Below are 27,629 nucleotides of genomic sequence, written 5' to 3'. Positions count from 1 at the left end.
GTTCCCTGACCAGGGATCAAACCTGGGCCCCTGCATTGGGAGCACTTAGCCACTGGACCACCAGGGAACTCCCTAAAAATATTTTTAACTTCTAGTTGGACAGCAAGAGATAAAACTCAATGTATCATGGAAAGGCAGCCACAGAAAGATATTTCCACTGCACACAAAAACCTAAGTGCATAACTGGTTATCATTTATAACATAAACTAAAACACCTACTATATTTCATGCACGTTGAGAAATGTGTAGCATGTTTAGATGTGCATGTAAAAAAATGCATCTGGAAATTAAAATAATGGTAAAGGTTCACCATAATTTCTCCCCCTTTCCTAATACTGTCTTAAACAGAGGATGTTTATGAAAATATGGCCCTGATTTTAAATTTTATTTTAAATGATGACCAAATTTTTCTAAGTTCAATGGGGCTATTAAAGACAGAAAATAATAATTCCTATGCTATGGGAACCTATGGGCCTTGGTTTTTCCTTCTATCAATGGTGCTACATGGAAGAAGTCTGGAAATAAATGCCCTGCCAAGATGTGAGTATCTTTAAAATAATGGAACTGTCCAATCAATCCATTCCCTAGTCCTTGTCTCATGATGGAAAATGAAACATCAGTCAGAGCAGTGCATGATGGGAGTTGGGATAGCAGATACGGAGTTGGCTCTAACCTGGGATGCAGAAGATCTGATTTTTAATTCTGACTCTGCCACTAACCAGCTGAGTAAGCTGAGGTGGAGAGAGGGGGACAAGTTACTACATAGAAATGCATGGAAGGCAATACACTTTTCTCTCTGGGCCTCAATTTCATCCGTAAGAGCAAGGGATAGACTAGATGGTCTCTGTAAGAACCACTCAGTTCTTACACTGCATGATTCCAGGACTTACATGCCCTCTAATTAATTCATGTCTTCTTCCAGATCCTTTTATGCAAAGCTAAGTCTCCAATGGCAACTGGAGGTATACTGGAAACATATGGGAGCAGATCACACTCCCTGTTTGGCCTATTATATACACTCTGAGAGCAAACCTCGCCTTGGCTCCAGAGGCTTCATGGGTTGGCATCGCTTCCTGAGCCTCATGACCCAAAATTCTTTATCTCCATGAAAAGTAAGTGCTGATGAGGCCTTGAATAAAAGGTCCCCACTGCTGAGATGCATCATCTGGAAGGCAGAGATGTGGTGGCCTGATTTGGCTGGAATTGAACCATTAAGGACTCTTCAAAAGCCTGAGTCAGGACATGTCAAGGAGCATGTACTGCTACATCGAGTCCCTGTCACCACTATCAGATGCTAGAATGGAAATAGTTTAATTAGATTGTCAAATCCATTCTACCTGCCAGAGTAAAAGAAACATGGGCTAAAAATTGATTTGGAAAATAACAATCACTGTTTTGTAACCTAAAGGCTTAATTAGAAGTTAAGGGAATTGCTGTTCCTTCCACGCACTCCATTCTCAGACAGTTGCAAGCACGCTGAGCACCAACTGTGTTGAATTTCAATGTGTACTGCTTCTTGAAGCAATATCCTGTCAGACTGGCCTATATGATAACAAAATCTCAGCTCTTGTTATTTAGAAGAACAAGGAACAGATTTCTGGGACATTCCCACTCTTCTAAAAGCTGCAGAGACCAGTTGGAAAAATCTAAAACAGCAGCCGAGGGCAGAGAAGAATTTAGTCTCCACCCTTCCTTGGGCTTTTCTCTTCCCAGCATAAGTGGCATGCAGAGGCCCACCTAGAAAAAGCTACATTGAACAAAGATAATGAGAGCCAGAGGGAGGGCAAAGAACACTTATTCCACCCATGGGTGATTTTCTGTATTAAAATGCTGCCTGCCTTTATAAAAAGCTATGAGTTCTTTAATTTCTCACATAATTAATTCCTGCCAGCTGGTATGCAAAACAAAGACAAGATAGGAAACAGTACTATCATGATAGAAAACTCTATATTAACACTTTTCCCTTAACACAGTCCAATTTACACAGTTTTCAAGTTAGGCCAATGATGTAGAACCAAGAGGCTCCTAAATATTAATTTGGCAACACTGCTCTGAAACTTACCACAGATTGTTATCTCTTTGGAGGGAGAAGTTTTTATGTGAGTGAAATTCGGCATTTGCTGCAGGAGCTTCTTGGTTTCAAATAGCACCTCTAAGACATAATAAGCATGAAGTATCTGTGAGGGCGAAGGAGAGGAAATAGATATCATGAACTAGGAGAAAAGGCATGAGTGTGTAGAAAGCAATATAGGTGGAACATATGAGCACGTTTCAGGTAGCTGTAGTTCACGACAATCTCTAAATTATTTTTAAATAGATTATCCTAGCACAGTATCTGGCACATAATAAGCCCTCGCTAGAGATGTGTAAGTTGAATGAATGAATGGTTCCTAGGACGTCTATATTCTCATGTTCTTAATTGACATCACCCATTCACAGAACATTTCTTATTATTCTTGGTCCTTAGAGCCCAAGAGAGGTGACAAGAAAAAAAGGAGACTCCCTTGCCCTAAGGAAATGTGCAGGCAAAAAAGTAAAGAAAAGAGAAGGAGGGAAAAGAGAGAGAAGTAGAAAGGAAGAGAGAAGCAGAGAGAGATTGTTCAAGAGGAGCTGCTTTGCATTTGCTTGTGACCTCCTGCCCCGGGGCTGGGAATTAGATGGGGGTGCTGGGTTAGGAGGTCTCACAAGGTAGCCGGACAGGCCCCAAGGGACTCCTGAGCCAGGTGTCCTAGGTGTGGCTCAATATTTGGTGCACAGACATGAGTTTACAGGACAGCAAGCACACTTATATACAAGTGTAAGTATACAACATATTGCCAATTCAAATAAACCATTCAGATTAGCTCCTATTATGACTATTCATCCCTTGATCTCCTTCAGTTACAGTGTTGATGACAGCATTGTTTTGGACAGATTTACTGGGTTTTCTCTTCCAGGCTTTTCTGTTTATTTGTTTTTAAATACAGTGTGTTGTTCTCCCTTTTTTTAAATTATGAACTATTCCAAATACATAATTCAAAAAGTGATGTAGCTGATACAAATTTAACAGATGCTAACACCACTTTCTAGTCAGGAGTGTCTGCGCCTGTACTGTCCAATGCAGTAGACACTGGTCACATGGGGCTATTGACCACTTGAAATGGGGTCAAAATTGAGATGTCATGTAAGCACAAAATACGCATTGGATTTTAAAGACAGTATGAAAAAAAAGTTAAACATCTCATAAAAAACTTTTAATATGATTACATATTAAAATGATAATTTTATATGTTGGAGTAAATAAAATACATTATTAAAATTAATTTCACTTGTTTCTTTTTGCCTTTATAATGTTGACTACTGGAAGATTTTAAATTATGTATGTGGATCACATTATATTCCTATTGGACAGCACTGGTTTAGATTATTGGAGGCTGAGAGAGAGGTCATATCTACATATTGTTCAGATAACGCTTTGGGCATGGGATTCAGGACAGAGGAACACTTTGGAACAATCCTATCTCGTGGTGTCCTGAAATTTCCATTTCCACTTCCTATTAAAATAATGAAATTATTTTCCATTTCCACTTCCTATTAAAATTATTTAATCATGAAATTCTCCAAACTTATTTTTTTAAAAAAAAACCAGGAAGCAGGATTGGAAGCAATGTGAGAATTAGGAGGAAAGAGAAGGTCCCCTGGATGTTAATTAGTGGGGAGCAACCCACATTTCCTGTCTCTCCAAACCTAATGGATTGCTAAGGATTTTCCCCACAAAAGCATTCTAAATCGGTGAGTCAAATCTTTAGCCAGATTTTAAAGGAACAGGCAAAACACTCTGATAGCATGATTTATTTTAATTTCCATATTTAACTTATTGATTCCCAAAACTGGCTTCAGTGTTACCTTAAGTTGCCACTGTAGACTTTCTGGACCATTTGTAGTGCTAATCAGAGTAATTACTGTCTGAAAAGGCAGTTGTTTTATTAAGTTAAATTAACAAATAATCATTGAGGATATATTGCAACAACAGAAAATCCCTATTATGAAAATGTTTTTTCTGGGTCCTTTTTCAATTGGTTAAAATCACTTTGGTATTATTAGTCCCTACAAAGCCAGTCTACTTCTCTTTAAGTAGCATTATAATCGTGTTTATAGCAATATTAAATACTCAAAAGAGTTAACTCAGAAGTTGATTTCTATGTTTACAAATATATTCAGATTAAATGGCAACTTGAATAAAATACTCATATTCTTTTAAAGGCACTGAGGGAGGAAAATATTACTTTGAAAGGATTTTCTTTTTAAAACAGTAACTAGTTTTTAAATGAAAAAAAACCCCACATTTCTAAAGTTGAAATAAAAATTTAAACAGCAAAAAGGAGTATAATAATGAAAAGCAATTTTCCTTCTTCCCCAGACTTCAGTCTCCCTTCCCTATTCCCCAAAACAGCCACTGTTAAGAGTATCTTGAGTATCTTTCCAAAAAATATTCTATGCACTTGCAAGCATATAAAAATCAATATAACCAGGCTTCCCTGGTTGCACAGTGGTTAGGAATCCACCTGCCAATGCAGGGGACACGGGTTCAAGCCCTGGTCCGGGAAGATCCCACATGCCGTGGAGCAACAAAGCCCGTGTGCCACAACTACTGAGTCTGTGCTCTAGAGCCCGCGAGCCACAACTACTGAAGCCTGCACGCCACAACTACTGAAGCCCTCGCGCCCAGAGCCCATGCTCCGCAACAAGAGAAGCCACTGCAATGAGAAGCCCGCGCACCGCAACGAAGAGTAACCCCTACTTGCCGCAACTAGAGGAAGCCCGCACGCAGCAACGAAGACCCAACGCAGCCAAAAATAATAAATAAATAAAATAAATCTTTTAAAAAATCAATATAACCACATATGAATATGCAAACACACGTATAAGTACATAATCCCTTAAATAAAATGTGGTATATTCACACAAAGGAATATTATTCGACCAAAAATAGGAATGAGGTACTGACTGATACATGCTACAACATGAATGAACCTTGAAAACATTATACCAAGCAGAAGCCACCAGACACAAAAGGCACATATTATATGATTCTATTTATATAAAATGCACAGATTAGGCAAATCTGTAGAGACAGAAAGTAAACTAGTGGTTGCCAGGGGCTAGGGAGAAGAGGGAATGAGGTACAGGGTTTTGTTTTGAGGATGATAAAAATGTTCTGGAATTAGTGGTGATGGTTGCACCACATTGTGAATATACTAAAAACCAATGAATCATACACTTTATTTAAAATGGTTAAAACAATCAATTTTATGTGATATGAATTTTATCTCAATTTTTAAAAATCAAAATATATAATGCTTATTAATTTTGTTAACAAATGGGAGCACATTGTACACTATGTTGAACCTTTTATTCTTCCCTTAGCATCATATATTTTTCATTTTTATAAAATCAAAATTGTCTATCTTTTCTATTATAGCTCCTTGAATTTTTGCCATAGCTTTTCTGTCCTTGAGCATATTAAGCATATTTATTTTCAACTCTGAGTCTGATAATGCCATTATCGAAAAACTCTATAGGTTTGTTTCCATTGTTTGCTGTTTGCCTCAGTTTTCTTTTGTGAATCTTGCATCCTCCTGTGCCTGGTTAACATTTATGTTAAGTTCTGGATACTGTATATGAAAACTTGAAGAAATCATTTAAGGCCCTATTTTCTTACAGAGAGGGTTGAAATTTTCTCTTGGCAGGTGGCTAGGAGCACTAGCTGTCTAGGATGATATCAATTCAATTTCAGGAATTAGATGATTCAAAATTTTGCGTCAGTCCCTACAGAGCCAGTACTTCTCATTCACTCTTACTCCTAGGGTACACCCTTAAGGTCCTAACCTGAGAATGAGGGTTCTGGGGTGATGTCAGAAAATAATGAAGTAGGTAGTTCCAAGATCCCATCCCTCCGCAGAAACACTGAAAAATCAAGCCAAAAAACCAGATCAAACAAACAAAAAACCCTGTCCGACCCAACTTTGTCAGAACTCTGGAAGATAGTCAAAGCTCACAGCAACCAATGCTGAATTAAGAAAGAGGCAACTTAAAAATGGCACAGTGCAAGCAGAAAGGAAAGGCTAAGATGGATTTGTAAACAGCCAGGCTAAGCAGTAAAGGAGTGTACCAACACAGAGCCAATCTGCAAAGACTAGATTTTCCCTGCTTCCCTTTCCTTCCCCTCTGTTCCCTTCCCTTCTTTCTTTCCCTCTCCCTCTTTCTTCCCCCTCCCTCTTTCTTTCCCTCTTTCCTCCTCCCTCCCTCCTCCTCCCTTCCCCCCCCTCTTTCTTTCTTTCTTTCTTAATGGCTCTTGGTGTTCAAGGAAATCTCTGTCGAAACACTAGGTGAACACAGCCTAAAAGAAAAGAAACTTTGGAAACCTCACACCCAACTAGACCTAAGAGACATCTATAGACGACTCCACCCAAAACAGCAGACTACACATTTTTTTACAAGTGCACATGGAACATTCTCTAGGATAGACCAGATGTTAGGCTACAAAACAAGCCTCAATACATTCTAAAAGACTGGAATCATACAAAGTATCTTCTCTGACCACAATGGAATGAAACTAGAAATCAATAACAGAAGGAAAACTGGAAAGTTCACAAATATGTGGAAATTAAACAACATACTCTTGAATATGTTGAAGAAATCACGAGGGAAATTAGAAAATACTTTGAGATGAACAAAAATTAAAACACAACATACCAAAACTTATGGGATACAGTAAAAGCAATGCTCAATGAGCAATGTATGGCTGTAAATGCCTACATTAAGAAAGAAGAAAGATCTCGAATGAAAAGCCTGACTTAATGCTTAACACATTATTGACCAGAGACACATTAATACGTCTTTTGTTATCTGAACATCATTGACCAGAGACATATCAATACGTTTTTAGAGAGTGATACAATTAACATCACCATGCAAAGTTGTTAGAGCTTAAAACTGATCAAGCGTTCATCATATAACTTATGATTGTCATTATCATTCACATTTTGCTCCATTAGGTTTTTGCTCCAACCTTGTGTATATCATAAACGTAAAATTTTCAAAAATGACACATTGTGAAATTTTGAGTGAAGAAGAACTGTTCCGTGAATTTTATGCAGAAACTTTCTCTGACTGTCCAAGCAACATATATACTAGTGTCCAGAAGATGACAGTTCTTCAGAATATAGTTCTGATTCAGACGATGTGAATACAAGACCAACAAAAAGACAAAAAACCTTAGTGATTGATTTTGATACGGAAAGTGAAAATGAAACCCGTGGTGCTGGAGAATGCTCCTTTGCTTCTACAGAAGAGTGGATAGAAGACAACATTTCACAAAAATTAGAAGACTTTACAGGTGTGTCAGATATAACTACTGAATGTAATAACCTGCAAAGTGTTAGTGAAATAACAGAATTGACTTTCTGGCCAGCCAAAATAAAAATCGCCAGCCACAGGCATTAGTTTCTACAAAAATCCCCCCATCAGTAATGAGTTAAGGAGCTAGAAAAAGAAGAGCAAATTAAACGGAAAGCCAGCAGAAGGAAGAAGATAGGGATTAGAGTGCAGATAAATGAAATAGAGAACAGAAAACCAATAGAATCAACAAAAACAAAAGTTGGTTCTTTGAAAAGAGCTACAAAATTGACAAAATTTTACCTAGACTGGCCAAGAAAAAAAAGAGAGAAAGTGCAAATAACTATAATCAGAAATGAAAATGGGGCCATTATCACTGACCTCAAAGAAATAAAAAGAATTATAAGAGAATATTACGAACAACTGTATACTAACAAATTAGATAACTTAGATGAAATGGACAAATTCCTGGAAACACACACATTATCAAAACACTCAAGAAGAAATAGAAAATCTGAACAGATCTAGAACACATAGAGATTGAATCACTAATCACAAACTTCCTAACAAAGAAAAGTGCAAGACCAGACAGCTTCACTGGTGAACTCTATGAAACGTTTAAAGAAGTAACACCAATCCTTCTCAAACTCTTCTAAAAAATAGAAGAGAAGGAAGCAATTCCTAACTCATTTCATGAGGACAGTATTACCTTGATATCAAAGCCAGATAAAGACACCACACAAAAAGAAAATACAGACCAGTATCCCTTACAAATAAAATGCAAAAATCCTTGACAAGATACCAGCAAACCAAATCCAACAGAATTTCTAAAGAATTATATACCATAACCAAGTGGGATTTATTCCAGGAATATAAGAGTGGTTCAACATAAGAAAACTAACCAATGTAATACACAACATTACTATAATGAAGGGAAAAAAACACACAATCATCTCAACTAATGCAGAAAAAGTATTTGACAAATTCCAACACCTTTTCATGATAAAGCCACTCAGAAAACTAGGAATAGATGGACACTTCCTCAACTTGATAAACAGCATTTATTAAAAACAAAACAAAACAAAACCATAACTAACATCAAACTCAATGGTGAAAAGATTAAAAGCTTTCTCCCTAAGATCAGGAACAAGAAAAGCATGTCCACTCTCACCACTGCTATTCAACATTATACTGGAAATCCTAGCCAGAGCAGTTAGGCAAGAAAAAGAAATAAAAGGCATCTAAACCAGAAACGAAGAAGTAAAACTCTATTCACAGATGATGTGATCCTGTATATAGAATATCCAAAAGAATACACACACACACACACACACACACACACACACACACACACACACACATATTACAGCTAATAAATGAATTCACCAAAGTTGCAGAGTAAAAGATCAACCCACAAAAATCAGTTGTGTTTCTATACACCAGCAATGAACAGTTCAAAAGGGAATTAAGAAAGCAATTCGTTTTATAATAGCAACCAAAAGAATAAAATACCTAGGAATAAATTTAAGGTAGTGAAAGACTTGTACACTGAAAAGTATAAAATTATAAAGCATAGCTGAAGGAAATTAAAGAAGACCCAAATAAATGGAAAAACATCCCATGTTCATGGATTAGAAGACTTAATATTGTCAAGAAGACAATACTACCCAAAGCAATCTACAGATTCAGTGCAACCCCTACCAAAATCTCAGTGGGCTTTTTTGCATAAATGGAAAAGTCAATCTTCAAATTCACTGCAAGGGACCCTAAATGCCAAAACAATATTGAAAAAGAATAACAAAGTCAAAGGATTGACACTTCCTGATTTCAAAACTTACCACAAAGCTACAGTAATCAAGACAATGTGGTACTGGCATAAGGATAGACACACACACCAATGGAAAAGAACTGGAAGTCCAGAAATAAATCCAGACAGCTATGGCCTATTAATTTTTTACAAAGGAACCAAAACCATTCAATGGGGAAAGAACAGATTCTTCAACAAAAGGTATAGGGACAACTGCATATCCACATGCAAAGAATGAAGTTGGACCCATACTTCATACCATATAGAGATGTTAACTGAAAACGGCTCATAGAGCTAAATGTCAGAGCTAAAACTATAAAATTCTTAAAAGAAAACATAGGGGTAAACCTTCATGACCTTGGATTTAGCAATGGATTCTTAGATATGATGCCAAAACACAAGCAACGAAAGAAAAAAGGAGATAAATTGGACGTCATCAAAATTAGAAACTTTTGTGACTCAAAAGACATTATTAAGAAAGTGACAAGACAACCTACAGAATGGGAGAAAATATTTGCAAATTGTATACCTGATAAGGGACTTGTATCCAGAATATATAAAGAACCCTTACAACTCAATAGTAAAAAGACAAATAACCTGATTTTAAAATGGGCAAAGGATCTGAATAGACATTTCTCCAAAGAATGTGTACAAATGGCCAGTAAGCATGAAAAGATGCTCAACATCTTAGCCATTAGGGAAATGCATATGAGAACCACAATTAGATACCACTTTACACACAACTAGGATAGCTATAATAAAATTAAAAATTTTTTTAAAACATAAAATAACAAATGTTGGCAAAAAATGTGGAGAAACTGGAACCCTCACCTATTACTAGTGGTAATGTAAAATGGTGCAGCCACTGTGGAAAACAATTTAGCAGTTCCTCAAAATGTTAAACATTGAGTCACCATATGACTCAGCAATTCCACTCCTAGATATAGAAACAACAGAATTGAAAACATATGTTCATATAAAAACTTACACATAAATGTTCATGGCAGCATTGCTCATAATAGCCAAAAGGTAGAAAAAATCCAAATGTTCATCCACTGATGAATGGATAAAAATGTGGTATACTCATATAATAGAATATTAGTCAGCCATAAAAATAAAGGAGTGATGAAATATACTATGGCATGAATGAATCTTAAAAACATTATGCTACGGGAAATAAGCCACATACAAAAGGAAACATATTACATGACTCCGTTTGTACAAAATATCCAGAAGAGACAAATCCACAGAGACAGAAAGTAGAACAGTGGTTGCCAGGAGTGGGGGAGGAGGGAATGGTAATGGGTACGGCACTTCTTCTGGGGGTGAAGAAAATGTTCTGGAATTAGATATTAGTGATTGTTACACAATCTTGTGAATGTACTAAAAAGCACTGAATCAATCGTACACTTTAAAATGGTGAATTTTATAGTATGTGAATTAAACCTCAGAAAAAGAACAAGGAAATACTGTAAGCCTATAGATAGAGAGGAGGTTTCTGTGCACCTGAGGAGACTTGTATTTAATGGGTTAAGCAGAGCAGAGGGTAGCTCTCACTTAATGTGAAGTTTTTTCCCAAGGGAATGCATTTCTGCTGTAGTATTTTCATCTATTCATTCAACAGATAGCACATGTTATGTACAAGAATCAGGACAGTATCTGCTTCTACTTGCCTGTTGTTGCTTGAAGGCCTCAATCAGTAAATCAATATCAGTAAAAGTGAGAGGAAATTGCAGTCGAGGACCACAGTAGGAGTCTGGGACGTCTATCAACACCCAATAGTCCTGTCTATCCTTGTCCTGGATGTTGCTGTCAAAAAGGTGAGTTACTAATTCTGGAAATGGAAAGACAGAAAAGGGGGGAAAAAATCTACATTCCCATACTTAAAATGCAATAAATAACTTCTTGAATACCTAGCCCATGTAAGGCACTGTGCTAAGTGTTATGAATACCAAGATAACCCACACATAACCATGAGGAATGATTTGTTCTGAGATCAGTAGGTACATTCACATGAAGCATCATTATCCCTTCCCAGGTGGACATTTTACCAAAGCAGTGAGTTCATCAGCGGGAAGGAGAGGGAGGAGCACAGGGAAAACTGGTCAATCAAGGTATTTTGATGCTCTGAAGCTCTAACTCTACATTTTTTTTTGCCCACTCTAATATCTCAGATTTTTACTAATAGGGCTAGAAACATAACAATACATTGTATTTGGTTCAAATATCTGTGGCTATTCAGAATCTACAGAAAATTAAATGGCAACATTTAACTTTTCCCTGTTAGACACTTCAAATTCTACTTACGTAATTGATTTGTTTCTCTTGTCACATAAAAACCAATTTTCTGACATGATTTTCTTTTTCTTCTTGGTAACAAACCATAGGCAGAAATTCCCAAAGGACCTCTCTCTCGAAGAGATATTTCTGTGTAACGGATTACCTGCACTGCCCATTTCAGTAGGTGCTGAGACCCAGGATCTCTTTCTTGCTAGACTGCCTATGAAACAGTCAGCCCAAGAAAAGAAATCTGGCCAATTCAGGTGGAGAAAGATGAAAAGTGATACGGTAGATTGACTGCAAAAGTACCCCCAATTCTCTACTCCACCCTCTAGTCATGCTCTTTTTAATGTGATTTTGCAGCCACTCTCATCAAGAGTCTCCTTCCCCAGACCTTGAAGCTGGGTTGGGTTTGTGACTTGAGTTGGACTAAAGAATATGGTGGCAGTGTTATGTACCAGTTCCAAGCCGGCCTCAGGAGGCCTTGTATGCTTCCATGCTCTCTCTTTTGAAACTGTGCCACTACCACAAATCCCAGGCTAGTCTACTGAAAGCTCCAAGACCATGTGGAGCAGAGCTGAGTCACCCAAGCCACGGCCATCCTAGATCAGCCACGCGCCAGCAGACCTGTAAACACGAGGGAACTCCAACCAAGACCCAAAAAACTGCCAAATCAAGTCTACCAAGATCAGCAGAAGTGCTCAGCTGATCTGTACACTTGTGAGCAAAAAGAAATGTTTATTACATGCTACTGAGCTATTATAGTTGTTTAATACACAGTATTATTGCAGTAACAGATAACTGATAGAGAGGACAATGACATACTCTTCAGCTCATTAATACTGAATTGCTACTAAGCTCATTAATTAGAAGTTCTCTAGGGCTTCCCTGGTGGCACAGTGGTTGAGAATCCGCCTGCCAATGCAGGGGACACGGGTTGAAGCCCTGCCTGGTCTGGGAAGATCCCACATGCCACGGAGCAACTAAGCCTGTGTGCCACAACTACTGAGCCCACGTGCCACAACTACTGAAACCCGCACGCCTAGAGCCCGTGCTCCGCAACGAGAAGCCACTGCAATGAGAAGACTGCACACCACAACGAAGAGTAGCCCCCGCTCACCGCAACTAGAGAAAGCCCGCATGCAGCAACAAAAACCCAATGCAGCCAAAAATAAATAAATAAATGAATAAGAAGTTCTCTATAGGTTTGGAAGGTATGATGTTAGCAGATGTAGATACAATACGTTGTTTTTCATTATTCAGTTATGCTGAGAGATTACAATTAAAAATTAAACTTGAAATTTTTTTCTAAAGTCATAATATTTGGTAATTTTAAATGTTTTCTAAATTATTGTGTACTCCAATATTTTTTTGTGGTAATTGACGATGTTTTATAAGAAGTTAAATTTAGGAGTAATAATGTCTGTCTTCAGTGTGGTCCAGCAGAGGTTATTTTTCTCATTTGGATTTGGTTTGAGATTTGAGAAAACTTAATTATTTCATTTTATGTTTGAAAACTAGAAATGCAGAGCATCTTGGTAAATTTTATCTCAGGTTCATTTTGCAGGCAGAAAAGCCAAAATATTCTACTTGACTATCTTAATGATCATTTCAACTTGGTAGTCTTTCTTAGAATAGCATCTTACTCCAAAAAAACACCTTTCTTCTTCCCAGCTTTACTTACTGAAAAATCAGGCTCCTCTTGGGAAAACAACAACAACAACCAAACAAACAAAACCAAAAACAACCTCAGCAGTTTCACTATACCATCTTTTTTTTTTTAACATCTTTATTGGAGTATAATTGCTTTCCAATGGTGTGTTAGTTTCTGCTTTATAACAAAGTGAATCAGCTATACATATACATATATCCCCACATCCCTTCCCTCTTGCGTCTCCCTCCCATCCTCCCTATCCCACCCCTCTAGGTGGTCACAAAACATCGAGCTGATCTCCCTGTGCTATGCGGCTGCTTCCCACTAGCTATCGGTTTTACATTTGGTAGTGTACCTATGTCCATGCCACTCTCTCACTTTGTCCCAGCTTACCCTTCCCTCTCCCCATATGCTCAAGTCCATTCTCTAGTAGGTCTGCATCTTTATTCCCGCACTATATCATCTTATAACTACCTTACTGAGAAATCCCAACTGGTGAGGTATAAACAAGAACTGATTTTCTTTTCCCGATCATTGCCTTCACCAATGTTCTGTCAACTTTCCCTTTCTCATCAGCTAACTGACACATCAAGTCAATTCCACCAGTTCTGGTTATTAAAACTCAGTCTTGTTATTTAAGACCATAATAAAAATATTGCTTTTCTTCTTAAAAAAAAAAGTTCAGTCTGGCCCTTCCTTTCATACATTTGATGACCCTCATTTCTTATAAGTTCAGTGATAAATATATGAAAAAGCACCATTTCCCTAAACCAATTTTTTTTTTTTTTTTTGGCCTTGCTCTGCAGCTTGCAGGATCTTAATTCCCCAACCAGGGATTGAACCTGGGCCCCCTGCAGTGGAAGCACAGAGTACTAACCACTGGGCCACCAGGGAATCCCCTAAACCAATTCTTTTTTTTTTTTTTTAATTTAGTTTTGCCTGCATTGGGTCTTCGTTGCTGTGCACGGGCTTTCTCTAGTTGCAGCAAGCAGGGGCTACTCTTTGTTGCGGTGTGCCGGCTTCTCATTGCTGCGGAGCACGGGCTCTAGGCACCTGGGCCTCAGTAGTTGTGGCACGTGGGCTCAGTAGTTGTGGCTCGTGGGCTCTAGAGCGCAGGCTCAGTCGTTGTGGCGCACGGGCTTAGATGCTCCGCGGCATGTGGGATCTTCCCGGACCAGGACTCAAACCTGTGTCCCCTGCATTGACAGGCGAATTCTTAACCACTGTGCCACCAGGGAAGCCCCCTAAACCATTCTTAATCAAAACTACTCAATATGAAATATCAATAAACATCAAATCATAATCCTTCTGCTGGTTTTTATCCACATAAAAAAGAATAACATAGATTTTCTTCCTAACGTGGGTAGCTAACGTGCATCATATGTGAAAACAATCAAAAGCGTTAACATCTCAAATGCAAGTACTGTCCTTGTGGGCTGTAACTATTATAACTAATAATAATAATTTAATGAATGCCAGCAATAAGAATATTTGTGCAACATGTGATTAGAATTAATCCATACCTATTTGGTTTACAATTCTGTCAACATGAATCTACAGTAATTAAATATAATAAAATCTTGACTTATAACTGAATGATGCCTTAACAAGTTGTTCTAAAGAAAATACCTCAAAAATACCCCCTACACACAATCTTCTTTTGCCCAGTACAGACTCAAAATCTGGACTAGGAAAAATCTAAAGCCCATAATTAAAAAAAAAAAAACGATTTCTGCCTCTACCACCTGCATATGTCACTTTGAATACAGGCTCCAGACGTTGCTGGAAAAAGAAAAGCACAAACTGAACCATGTTTATAGTTATTTCATTTCTCAATTATGAATCTGGATTAAAATCATGAGTGTTCATACAATAAGTTCAATAGATGCCAAGATGAAAGTTTGTAAAATTCAACACCTGTTCTTGATTTTTTTAAAAACTCAGAAAACTAGGAATGGAAGGATACCTCCTTAACGTATTTTTTAAAATTTAAATCAACGGTAATGGTTTTTCCATTAAATCATTAACAAAACGAGGATGCCCACTTTCACTGTTTCATTTTAACACTGTTCTGTATCTCCAGCAAATATAATAAAACATGAAGCCAAAATAAGAGCAGTGACTCTTGCATAGAAAGATATAAAAATAAAGTTACTTGTGACCAGTGTGATTAAATATCTACACTCAAGGAAATCAACTGAAAAACTCCCGGAATTGATAGGAAAATTAAAATAATACAGCGGTTAATCTCACTGGTTTGAATCACAGCTTCACCACTGATAAGATGAATAACCTTGGGAGGTTACCTTATAAGCCTCAGTATTCTCATCCACAAAAGGGGGATGAGAATACTAATTCCACTGGTTTGTCATGAAAACTAAATGAAATGATATATTTAAAGCACTTAAAAGACATGGCACATGGCATTTAATAAATATGAGTAGTAATAATAATTATTATTATTATTTAATGTTACTGTTCAATAGCATCACAATACAAAATAAACAGACATAAACCAAACGCTTCACTAAATACTACCAATAATCATTAGGGAGATATAGGGGGGGAGATATCTTATTCACCATAGCAACAAAAAATATAAAATACGTGGCTTGATAGGACATTTTGATTGATCTGGGAAGCAGAAAGAAAAGTCAAAACAACACTTCCACTCACTCCATCCCACTCCCCACTTCCACCAGACTCTGTTTAAACCTGTTGCTATGTATATAGCAGCTTTGGCTTTCTACCTGTGGGAGGAGGCTGATGTGAAAAATCAGACTGGGGAATGGATGTGCAGCATCTCCCCATCAAGTCCTATGAATTGGCTTTGAGCAAGCAGTAGGACATGTAGGTCATCTCTCATCTTTGGAACACCCAGAATGTCTCAGCATACTCTGTGCCTCAGAGTTAAAACCATTAATCTGGCCCTGGTATCTGGAAATGTTAAGTGACCTTCCAGTCCCTAAATATACCCTGCTTAGGGGTCATAGCACTTCTGCCAAACAGGCCTAGGTAGAGGTTGTCTGGAACTCTCCCACCAAAAAGGGCCATCAGAAAGCAACTTACAGTAATGTACAGTATGGTGACTCTAGTCAATAATACTCTATTATATATTGAAAGTTGCTAAGAGAGTACATTTTAAAAGCTCTCACCACACACACACAAAATTGTAACTATGTGAATGGATGCATGTGTTAACTAACATTGTGGTAATCATTTTGCAATATACGCATATAAGAAATCATTATACTGTACACCTTAAACTTATATAATGTTATATGTTAACTATATTTTAATAAAGCTGGAAAAAATTTTGAAAGTGAAATCAACATACAGCAATAATCTGTAAATCTCTTTTTCTGATACATATAATAACTAAATCAGTATGATTCTAGGACCCTATAATAGAGAGATGTATAAGATAACAGACAGCCCGGAAATATGCCCTATTACACATTTTTAAATGAATATATTATGAAGGAGGCACTACAAAACATGGTGAAAAGATACATTATGAAATAAATGGCATGGGGAAAATTTGGTTAACTACTTGGACATTTTCTTCGTAGGTGTGTTTTTTAATTATTCTCAACCACTAGGCATCAAATTTTCCTTTTTTAGTTTAATATCAAAAATTCAAAATTTATGAAATGTTAAAACTTTTAGAAGTCAAATCATAAAAAATCTAGAAAAATAGCCATGGTAATCCACATTTTAAATATTTCAGGGCCTTCTAAGTTTAAAAGCCAAGGATTCACAAAGAAAAAGATATTTAGACTTGAAAAGAAAGATAATTTAAATAATTAATGGATGAAAATTTCCTAAACCTGACAAAAATATCAACTTAGATATAACAGAAGCTCAGCAAACCCCACACAGGATAAATAAAAATGAAACCTCATCAAGGCATATTATGGTTGAATGCTATTTTCCAATGTCACTTAGGTTATTTTGTCTCTTCCCCACCTCCTTTGGGTGATGGTTATTCATTTGTAATACAATTAAGTTCATTTGTCACAGTGTGTATTCTACTTGGGAATCACATTCTCTCTCTCTTCCTATTTTTAATTAATTATTATTATTTTTTTTAGGGATGTGAAACATTATCATGGTTCTAAGAGTCAGAACTACAAAAAGGTATTCTCAGAGATGTGTCACTTTCCCCTCATCTCTCCTACCCAAACCCCATTCTCCCCATTCTTTCTGCCCTGCTCCCACCCATCCCTCCATTTCCTGTAGGTAAATAATGTCATTAGTTTCTGATTTACCCTGTAGGTTTCTCCTGTATTTATTTTTGCACAAATGAGCACACATAGACACACACACATGCGTGAACCCTCTTATCAGGCAAGGGTTTCTTAAGCAGGATACAGAAAGCACTAACCATAAAAGAAAAAACTTGTACTACATTAAAATGAAGAATGTCTACTCACGGGCTTCCCTGGTGGCGCAGTGGTTGAGAGTCTGCCTGCCGATGCAGGGGACGCGGGTTCATGCCCCAGTCTGGGAAGATCCCACATGCCGCAGAGCGGCTGGGCCCTTGAGCCATGGCCGCTGGGCCTGCGCCTCTGGAGCCTGTGCTCCGCAATGGCAGAGGCCACAACAGTGAGAGGCCCGCGTACCGCAAAAAAAAAAAAAAAGAATGTCTACTCACCAAAAGACATCATTTAAAGATTAAATACTAGGGGGATAGATAAAAGCCAAAGACTAGGAACAGATATTTGCAATAAATTTATCTAACAAAGATTCACATTCTCATATTTAGAATACCTACAGAACTCTTAGAAATTGGTAAGAAAAAGGCAGATACCCAATAGAAAAATGGGCAAAAGACCTGAACAGGCACTTTGCCATATGGGATGTCCACGTGACTGCTAAACATTCAAACAGGTGAGCAACTTCTCTGCTCACCAGGGGAATGCAAATTAAAGCAGAAATGTGATACTACTACATACTCACCAGAATGAATAAAATGAAAAGGACTGATAATTTCAAGTGTTGGCAAAGATACTGAACAATTGGAACTCTCATACACTGTTGGCAGTATAACTTGGTACAACAATTTTGTAAAACTGTTTATCAGTACCTAGTAAAGCTAACCATATGCATGCCCTATAACTCCAAACTTCCTTTCCTGGGTTGTGGTACATCTTCATAATAATGGTCCCCAACGAATCATGTCTCCTTGTATTCATATCCCTTTACAAGATAATGCTGCTGCTACTGCTCCCTGCAAGAGATGGATCTTTCCTAACCCCTTTGAATCTGCACCTAGCCTTGTGACTTGCTTTGACCAATAGGATATGGCAGAACTGATTTTGTGTGAGTTCCAGAGCAAAGGCCTAAAGAGGCCTTGTGGCTTCTGCCTTTGCCCTCTTGGGATCTAGCTGCCATGTAAAGAAGTCCAGGATATCCTGTTGGACAGAGAGGCTGCATGAGGAGAACTGAGGTACCCAAGTTCACAGCCCACACCAAAGTCCCAAACATGTAAGAAAACCATTTGGACCTCCCTCTCCAGCCCAGCTAAGTTGAGTGAGCCCAACTGACAGCACGTACAACAAAGACAAGCCATCCCCACTGAGCCCTTCAAATGCCTGACCCACAGAATCACAAGCAATAAAATGGTTGTTGTTTTAAAGCACTAAATTTTGGGGTGGTTTATTATACAGCAATAGATAACTGAAAATGAGCATATAGCAAAAGAAAAGAATATATATGTTCACTAAAAAGGACAAGTACAAGAATGTGCATAGTAGTACCATTTAAATTACCAAAACTGAAAACAACTCAAATGTCCATAACAATAGAATGGATAAACTTTGGTATATTCATAAAATTAAATATTATTCAGCAATAAGAATGACCAAATGGATGACTCTCACAAATATAAAGTTGAGTAAAAGAAGCAAAACTGTATGTTTTCATTTATACAGAGAAGTTCAAAAACAAGCAAAACTAAACTAGGAGGTAGAAGTCAGGAAAGTAGTGAGGAGGGTGCAGGGATTGGGTAGTGAGTGGCGGAGAACAGGAGGGGGCTTCTGTGGCTATGATAATGTTTTATTTCTTGTTCTGGGTGCATGTTACAAGGCTGAGTTTACTCTGAGAAAATTTATTAAGTCATATACTTATCATTTGTGTACTTTCCTATAATTTGTATACTTTTCTTCCAGAAAAGTTTACATAAGAATTTTAAACCACTGTCTCCTTCTCTGATAAAAATTTTAAAATATTTTTAAATCACTTGTATAATTTTTTTAAGCAGATTTTTAAAAATATAGAGCCTAAGTAAATATCTTTGCACTGGAACCCAGCCATCTGTGGCTATGAATATCCATAAGTGATTCTGATGCATAGCTCAGATTAAAATATTAGGTCATTAGCAGAAAGAGGGCTGTTTCATTTCATTATTATTATATTTCCTCTCAGAAATATTTTTGCCAAAGAACATGAAGCACAAACAACTGTCTTCAAATTGTAATTAGCTAAAAGAAAAAAAATGGCAAAATACCTACTTCCCACCCACTCCCCACTCCTCAGGTTTGGCTATTCCACCTTTCAGAAACCTTCTACAGATCATTAAATGCTTTAATTAGTTTCACACATATGTACTTAGCTCAGAGCATACCATTAAAACACCCTTCTTTCACCACTTTGAAGGATGCTCACTAGATTAAAAGATGCTTTAGATGCCATACACATTTTTAACTAGAGCAAAAATAGTTGGCCCAAATTAAAGAAAAATGAGCTTCTAAGTCAAGTGCCTACCTTGAAGATAACAACAGGCAGATCTTAATTTGCAGAGAAATACATGACTTGTGAATAACTATAATTTTTTTTTTTTTGGCTGTGCCGAGTGGCATGTGAGATCTTAGTTCCCTGACCAGGGACTGAAGCCATGCCCCCTGCAGTGGAAGCACTGAGTCCTAACCACTGGACCGCCAGGGAAGTTCCTCAATAACTATCATTTTAAAATCATTTTGAATCACACCTATATTGTCTGTATCTGAAATGATTTATTCAGTCATTTCAGAATGACTAAATAAATGATAGATAAATACACAGCCTGACAGACAGCTAGCTAGCTATGCAGAAAACAGAGACATGATGGTGCCAACTGTGTTTAATCCCCCACCCAGATCTGTTTCATGAAATAGTCAAGATATTTTGATCTCTCAGCACAAAAGTTCTGTAGATTAAAAATAAGATCCTCTTTACTAAGCTACTATTGTACATTAGTAGGTTGTGGTTCAGAGAAGGTATTCAACATACTAATGTAAAATGAAATCTAATTCAGTTTATTTATTTATTTTTTGCGGTACGCGGGCCTCTCACTGCTGTGGCCTCTCCCGTTGTGGAGCACAGGCTCCGGACGCGCAGACTCAGCGGCCATGGCTCACAGGCCCAGCCGCTCTGCGGCACGTGGGATCCTCCCGGACCGGGGCGCGAACCTGCGTCCCCTGCATCAGCAGGCGGACTCTCAACCACTGCGCCACCACGGCAGCCCTAATTCAGTTTTTTGAAAATGAAAAAATTAAATGGTCAATTAGTTAACAGCAATCAAGGATGGAAAAAGCCAGTTAAACTGTTTTCACCAGTTGCTTGGTGTCACACAGACAAGACAGATGGGCATCTTTTTAATTTCTTAGTGTTCTCTCATCTTCAGTTTACATTCCTTGATGAGACAATTCAATATTTAATGACTCCTTTTCAAAAGACTAAACTTTTTACTTACCTGGATCTTCCTCAAGTAGACGTGTATAGTTTTCCAACATGAAGGAGAAGAAGTTCGATAGCTGGACAAAATAAAAATACATTGATCAATTAATGAATCCCAAACAGGTACTGTTGGTATTCCACGCAAGTCCCCTTTACTCCTCTGAAGGTTCTCATCTCCCAGCTGCCATAGATGGTAATGGGTATCGCTTCTACCTGCCCGCCTCCTCCCCAGGATTGCCCTTGGCAGATGGGCAGCAGCTCCCCCAGAGTCGCTTAGGATATCAGATACCCCTCCCTCCTGGGGGGATGCCCATTGAAAAAGACTAACTGAAGCAAGAGTATCACAGCCCAGACCCCCACCTCTCTTGCCACTGGGTGGGACAAACTGACGCATTTCACACTTCAGAGCTCCCAGTGGGATCAGGCTGAGGTCAGACTTCTCCAGAAAACATATTTTTGCCTAGCTTCTTCCCTGTCCTATCTTGCTTTCCTCACTCCCTTATAGGTTTCTCCTGAGAATACTCTCTCAGGAAGTCACTTGTACCAGAAGCCCCTATCTCAGACTCTGCTTCTAGGAAACCCACTTAAGACAGCTGCTAGATTTTTTTCATTATGATCTCTTCTATTTCTTTCGGTGGTGAGAATAAGGGATATTCTTAAATGCCAAATATATTTGGTAAATGAAGGAAGGAAGGGAGGGAGGAAGGGAAAGATGGAAATCTACCAGTATTCCAACCATCACCTAGATACTGCCTCTATGCCCACCAATTATCTGCAAAGACCTGCATGTATACAGGACAAATAACTTCCAAGCCCTGTCTCCCGTGAAGAGTGAACACTAAGGAACCTTATCAATCTGGCAGTAGATCTGGCAGTTGAGGGAAGGAAGACCTTCCATACAAATATATCAAAATCTATGATTTTAACGCTGTTGATGGATTTGTCAACTAAGAGTCAACAGAAATCACAATGAGATACCACTTCACACACACTAGGATGACTATCATCAAAAAAGACAAATAATAACAAATGTTGGCAAAGATGTGGCAAAATTAAAGCCATCATACACTGCTGGTGGGAATGCAAAATGGTACAGCTGCTTTGGAAAACAGTTTAGCAATTACTCAAAAAGTTAAACACAGACTTACTCGATGACCCAGCAATTCCACTCCTAGGTATATACCCAAGAGAACTGAACAAATATGTTCACAGAAAAACTTGCACACAATTATTCATAGCAGCATTATTCATAACAGCCAAAAAAGTGGAAGCAACCCAAATGAGTTATCCACTGAGGAAAGGATAAACAAAATGTGCTATATCTATACAATGGAATAATATTCAAAAATAAAGAGGAATGAACTATTGACACATGCTACAACATGGATGAACCTTGAAGACAATATGCTAAATGAAAGAAGCCAGTCACAAAGGATCGCATATTGTGTGATTCCGTTTATTTGAAATGGCCAGAACAGTCAAATCCATAAAGACAAAAGCAGATTAGTAGTTGCCAGGGGCTGGGCAGAGGGCGGGAATGGGGAGTGAGTGCTAATCAGTATAGAGGTGATTTTTTTCCTTCTTTGGTTGGGGGGTGATGAAAATGTTCTAAAATATATCGTGGTGATGATTGCACAACTTTGTGAATAAACAAAAGGCCATTGAATTTTCTACTTCATTATTCTTTTTTGAATTTTATTTTATTTTTTATACAGCAGGTTCTTATTAGTCATCAATTTTATAAACATCAGTGTATACATGTCAATCCCAATCGCCCACTTCATACCACCACCACCCCGAGGCCTTCCCCCCTTGGTGTCCATACGTTTGTTCTCTACATCTGAATCTCAATTTCTGCCCTGCAAAATGGTTCATCTGTACCATTTTTCTAGGTTCCACATATATGCGTTAATATATGATATTTGTTTTTCTCTTTCTGACTTACTTCACTCTGTATGACAGTCTCTAGATCCATCCACGTCTCAACAAACGACCCAATTTCGTTCCTTTTTATGGCTGAGTAATATTCCATTGTATATATGTACCACTACTTCTTTATCCATTTGTCTGTCGATGGGCATTTAGGTTGCTTCCGTGACCTGGCTATTGTAAATAGTGCTGCAATGAACACTGGGGTGCATGTGTCTTTTTGAATTATGGTTTTCTCTGGGTATATGCCCAGTAGTGGGATTGCTGGATCATATGGTAATTCTATTTTTACTTTTTTAAGGAACTTCCATACTGTTCTCCATAGGGGCTACATAGGTTGACAATGCCACCAACAGCGCAAGACAGTTCCCTTTTCTCCACACCCTCTCCAGCATTTGTTGTTTGTAGATTTTCTGATGATGCCCATTCTAACTGGTGTGAGGTGATACCTCATTGTAGTTTCGATAGGCATTTCTCTAATAATTAGTGAGGTTGAGCAGCTTTTCATGTGCTTCTTGGCCATCTGTATGTCTTCTTTGGAGAAATGTCTATTTAGGTCTTCTGCCCATTTTCGGATTGCGTTGTTTGTTTCTTTAATTTTGAGCTACATGAGCTGTTTATATATTTTGGAGATTAATCCTTTGGCCACTGATTCATTTGCAAATATTTTCTCCCATTCTGAGGGTTGTCTTTTTGTCTTGTTTATGGTTTCCTTTGCTGTGCAAAAGCTTTGAAGTTTCATTAGGTCCCATTTGTTTATTTTTGTTTTTATTTCCATTACTCTAGGAGGTGGATCAAAAAAGATCTTGCTGTGATTTATGTCAAACAGTGTTCTTCCTATGTTTTCCTCAAAGAGTTTTATAGTGTCCGGTCTTACATTTAGGTCTCAAATCCATTTTGAGTTTTTTTTGTGTGTATAGTGTTAGGGAGTGCTCTAATTTCATCCTTTTACATATAGCTGTCCAGTTTTCCCAGCACCACTTATTGAAGAGACTGTCTTTTCTCCATTGTATATCCTTGTCTCCTTTGTCATAGATTAGTTGACCATAGATGCGTGGGTTTACCTCTGGGCCTTCTATCTTCTTCCATTGATCTATGTTTCTGTTTTTGTGCCAGTACCATATTGTCTTCATTACTGTAGCTTTATAGTATAGTCTGAAGTCAGGGAGTCTGATTCCTCCAGCTCCATTTTTCTCCCTCAAGACTGCTTTGGCTATTTGGGGCCTTTTGTGTCTCCATACAAATTTTAAGATTTTTTGTTCTAGTTCCGTAAAAAATGCCATTGGTAATTCGATAGGGATTGCATTGAATCGCTAGGTAGCTTTGGGTAGTATAGTCATTTCCACAATATTGATTCTTCTAATCCAAGAACATGGTATATCTCTCCATCTGTTGGTATCATTTTTAATTTCTTTTATCAGTGTCTTATAGTTTTCTGCATACAGGTCTTTTGTCTCCCTAGGAAAGTTTATTCCTAGGCATTTTATTCTTTTTGTTGCAGTGGTAAATGGGAGTGTTTCCTTAATTTCCCTTTCAGATTTTTCATCATTAGTGTATAGGAATGCCAGAGATTTCTGTGCATTAATTTTGTATCCTGCAACTTTACCAAATGCATTGATTAGCTCTAGTAGTTTTCTGGTGGCATCTTTAGGATTCTCTATGTATAGTATCATGTCATCTGCAGTGACAGTTTTACTTCTTCTTTTCCAATTTGTATTCCTTTTATTTCTTCTTCTTCTCTGATTGCTGTGGCTAGGACTTCCAAAACTATGTTGAATAATAGTGGTGAGAGTGGACATTCTTGTCTTGTTCCTGATCTTAGAGGAAATGCTTTCAGTTTTTCACCATTGAGAATGATGTTTCCTGTGGGTTTGTCATATATGCCCTTTATTATGTTGAGGTAAGTTCCCTCTATGCCCACTTTCTGGAGAGTTTTTGTCATAAATGAGTGTTGCATTTTGTCAAAAGCTTTTTCTGCATGTATTGAGACGGTCATATGGTTTTTATTCTTCTATTTGTTAATAGGGTGTATCACATTGATTGATTTGCATATATTGAAGAATCCTTGCATCCCTGGGATACATTCCACTTGATCATGGTATATGATCCTTTTAATGTGTTGTTGGATTCTGTTTGCCAGTATTTTGTTGAGGATTTTTACATCTATATTCATCAGTGATATTGGTCAGTAATTTTCTTTTGTTGTAGTCTCTTTGTCTGGTTTTGGTATCAGGGTGAGGGTGGCCTCATAGAATGAGTTTGGGAGTGTTCCTTCCCCTGAAATTTCTTGGAAGAGTTTGAGAAGGATGGTGTTACATCTTCTCTAAATGTTTGATAGAATTCACCTGTGAAGCCATCTGGTCCTGGACTTTTGTTTGTTGGAAGATTTTTTTTTTTGGCAGTACGCGGGCCTCTCACTGTTCTGGCCTCTCCCATTGCGGAGCACAGGCTTGGGACGCGCAGGCTCAGCAGCCATGGCTCATGGGCCCAGCCGCTCCGCGGCATGTGGGATCCTCCCGGACCAGAGCACGAACCCGTATCCCCTGCATCGGCAGGCAGACTCTCAACCACTGCACCACCAGGGAAGCCCCGTTGGAAGATTTTTAATCACAGTTTCAATTTCATTACTTGTGATTGGTCTGTTTATATTTTCTATTTCTTCCTGGTTCAGTCTTGGAAGGTTATACCTTTCTAAGAATTTGTCCGTTTCTTCCAGGTTGTCCATTTTATTGGCATACAGTTGCTGGTAGTAGTCTCTTAGGATGCTTTGTATTTCTGTGGTGTCTGTTGTAACTTCTCCTTTTTCATTTCTAATTTTATTGATTTGAGCCCTCTCCCTCTTTTTCTTGATGAATCTTGCTAATAGTTTACCAATTTTGCTTATCTTCTCAAAGAACCAGATTTTAGTTTTATTGATGCTTGCTACTGTTTTCTTTGTTTCTATTTCATTTATTTCTGGTCTGATCTTTATGATTTCTTTCCTTCTGTTAACTTTGGGTTTTGTTTGTTCTTCTTTCTCTAGTTCCTTTAGGTGTAAGGTTAGATTGTTTATTTGAGATTTTTCTTGTTTCTTGAGGTAGGCTTGTATAGCTATAAACTTCCCTCTTAAAACTGCTTTTGCTGCATCCCACAGGTTTTGGATTGTTGTGTTTTCATTGTCATTTGTCTCTAGGTATTTTTTGATTTCCTCTTTGATTTCTTCAGTGATCTCTTGGTTATTTAGTAATGTAGTGTTTAGTCTCCACGTGTCTGTGTTTTTTACGTTTTTCCCTTGTAAATCATTTCTAATCTCATAGCGTTGTGGTCAGAAAAGATTCTTGGTATGATTTGAATTTTCTTAAATTTACTGAGGCTTGATTTGAGACCCAAGATGGGATCTATCCTGGGGAATGTTCCGTGCGCACTTGAGAAGAACATGTAATCCCCTGTTTTTAGATGGAATGTCCTATAAATATCAATTAAATCTATCTGGTCTATTGTTTCATTTAAAGCTTCTGTTTTCTTATTTATTTCCATTTTGGATGATCTGTCCATTGGTGTAAGTGAGGTATTAAAAGTCCCCTACTATTATTGTGTTACTGTCCATTTCCTCTTTTATAGCTGTTAGCAGTTGCCTTATGTATTGAGGTGCTCCTATGTTGGGTGCATATATAGTTTTAATTGTTATATCTTCTTCTTGGATTGATCCCTTGATCATGATGTAGTGTCCTTCCTTGTCTCTTATAACATTCTTTATTTTAAAGTCAGTTTTATCTGATATGAGTATTGCTACTCCAGCTTTCTTTTGATTTCCATTTGCATGGAATATCTTTTTCCATCCTCTCACTTTCAGTCTGTATGTGTCCCTAAGTCTGAAGTGGGTCTCTTATAGACAGCATATATATGGGTCTTGTTTTTGTATCCATTCAGTAAGCCTGTGTCTTTTGGTTGGAGTGTTTAATCCATTCACGTTTAAGGTAATTATGGATATGTATGTTCCTATGACCATTTTCTTAATTGTTTGGGGTTTGTTTTTGTAGGTCCTTTTCTTCTCTTGTGTTTCCCACTTAGAGAAGTTCCTTTAGCATTTGTTGTAGAGCTGTTTTGGTGGTGCTGAATTCTCCTCGCTTTTGCTTGTCTGTAAAGCTATTGATTTCTCCATCGAATCTGAATGAGATCCTTGCTGGGTAGAGTAATCTTGCTTGTAGGTTCTTCCCTTTCATCATGTTAAGAATATCATGCCACTCCCTTCTGGCTTGTAGAGTTTCTGCTGAGAGATCAGCTGTTAACCTTATGGGAGTTCCCTTGTATGTTATTTGTCATTTTTCCCTTGCTGCTTTCAATAATTTTTCTTTGTCTTTAATTTTTGCCAATTTGATTACTATGTGTCTCGGCGTGTTTCTCCTTGGGTTTATCCTGTATGGGACTCTCTGCACTTCCTGGACTTGGGTGGCTATTTCTTCTCCCATGTTAGGGAAGTTTTCGACTATAATCTCTTCAAATATTTTCTCTGGTCCTTTCTCTCTCTCTTCGCCTTCTGGGACCCCTATAATGTGAATGTTGTTGCCTTTAATGTTGTCCCAGAGGTCTCTTAGGCAGTCTTCATTTCTTTTCATTCTTTTTTCTTTATTCTGTTCTGCAGCAGTGAAATCCACCATTCTGTTTTCCAGGTCACTTATCCGTTCTTCTGCCTCAGTTATTCTGGTATTGATTCCTTCTAGTGTAGTTTTCATTTCAGTTATTGTATTGTTCATCTCCGTTTGTTTGTTCTTTAATTCTTCTAGGTCTTGGTTAAACATTTCTTGCATCTTCTCAATCTTTGCCTCCATTCTTTTTCCAAGGTCCTGGGTCATCTTCACTATCATTATTCTGAATTCTTTTTCT

General features: G+C 37.8%; 1 protein-coding gene across 1 annotated transcript in view; it reads right to left on the bottom strand.

Moving 5' to 3' along the window:
• The window catches only part of PPEF1 (protein phosphatase with EF-hand domain 1), a 148,772-nt gene that overhangs the window by 56,047 nt on the left and 65,096 nt on the right, over positions 1 to 27,629 (bottom strand). The window contains exons 8-10 of the mRNA XM_027099716.1: positions 20,854 to 20,914; positions 10,858 to 11,018; positions 2,063 to 2,177 (exon numbers count right to left, since the gene is read on the bottom strand). Coding sequence (XP_026955517.1) covers positions 2,063 to 2,177; positions 10,858 to 11,018; positions 20,854 to 20,914 — 337 coding nt within the window. The remainder of the gene's footprint in view (positions 1 to 2,062; positions 2,178 to 10,857; positions 11,019 to 20,853; positions 20,915 to 27,629) is intronic.

Source organism: Aethalodelphis obliquidens, unplaced genomic scaffold (genome assembly GCF_003676395.1).
Source record: "Aethalodelphis obliquidens isolate GAN/ISIS:26980383/991018 unplaced genomic scaffold, ASM367639v1 scaffold137, whole genome shotgun sequence".
Taxonomy (NCBI): Eukaryota; Metazoa; Chordata; class Mammalia; order Artiodactyla; family Delphinidae; genus Aethalodelphis; species Aethalodelphis obliquidens.
The sequence above is the reverse complement of the archived record's forward strand: the minus strand, read 5'-3'. Positions and strand labels throughout refer to the sequence as shown.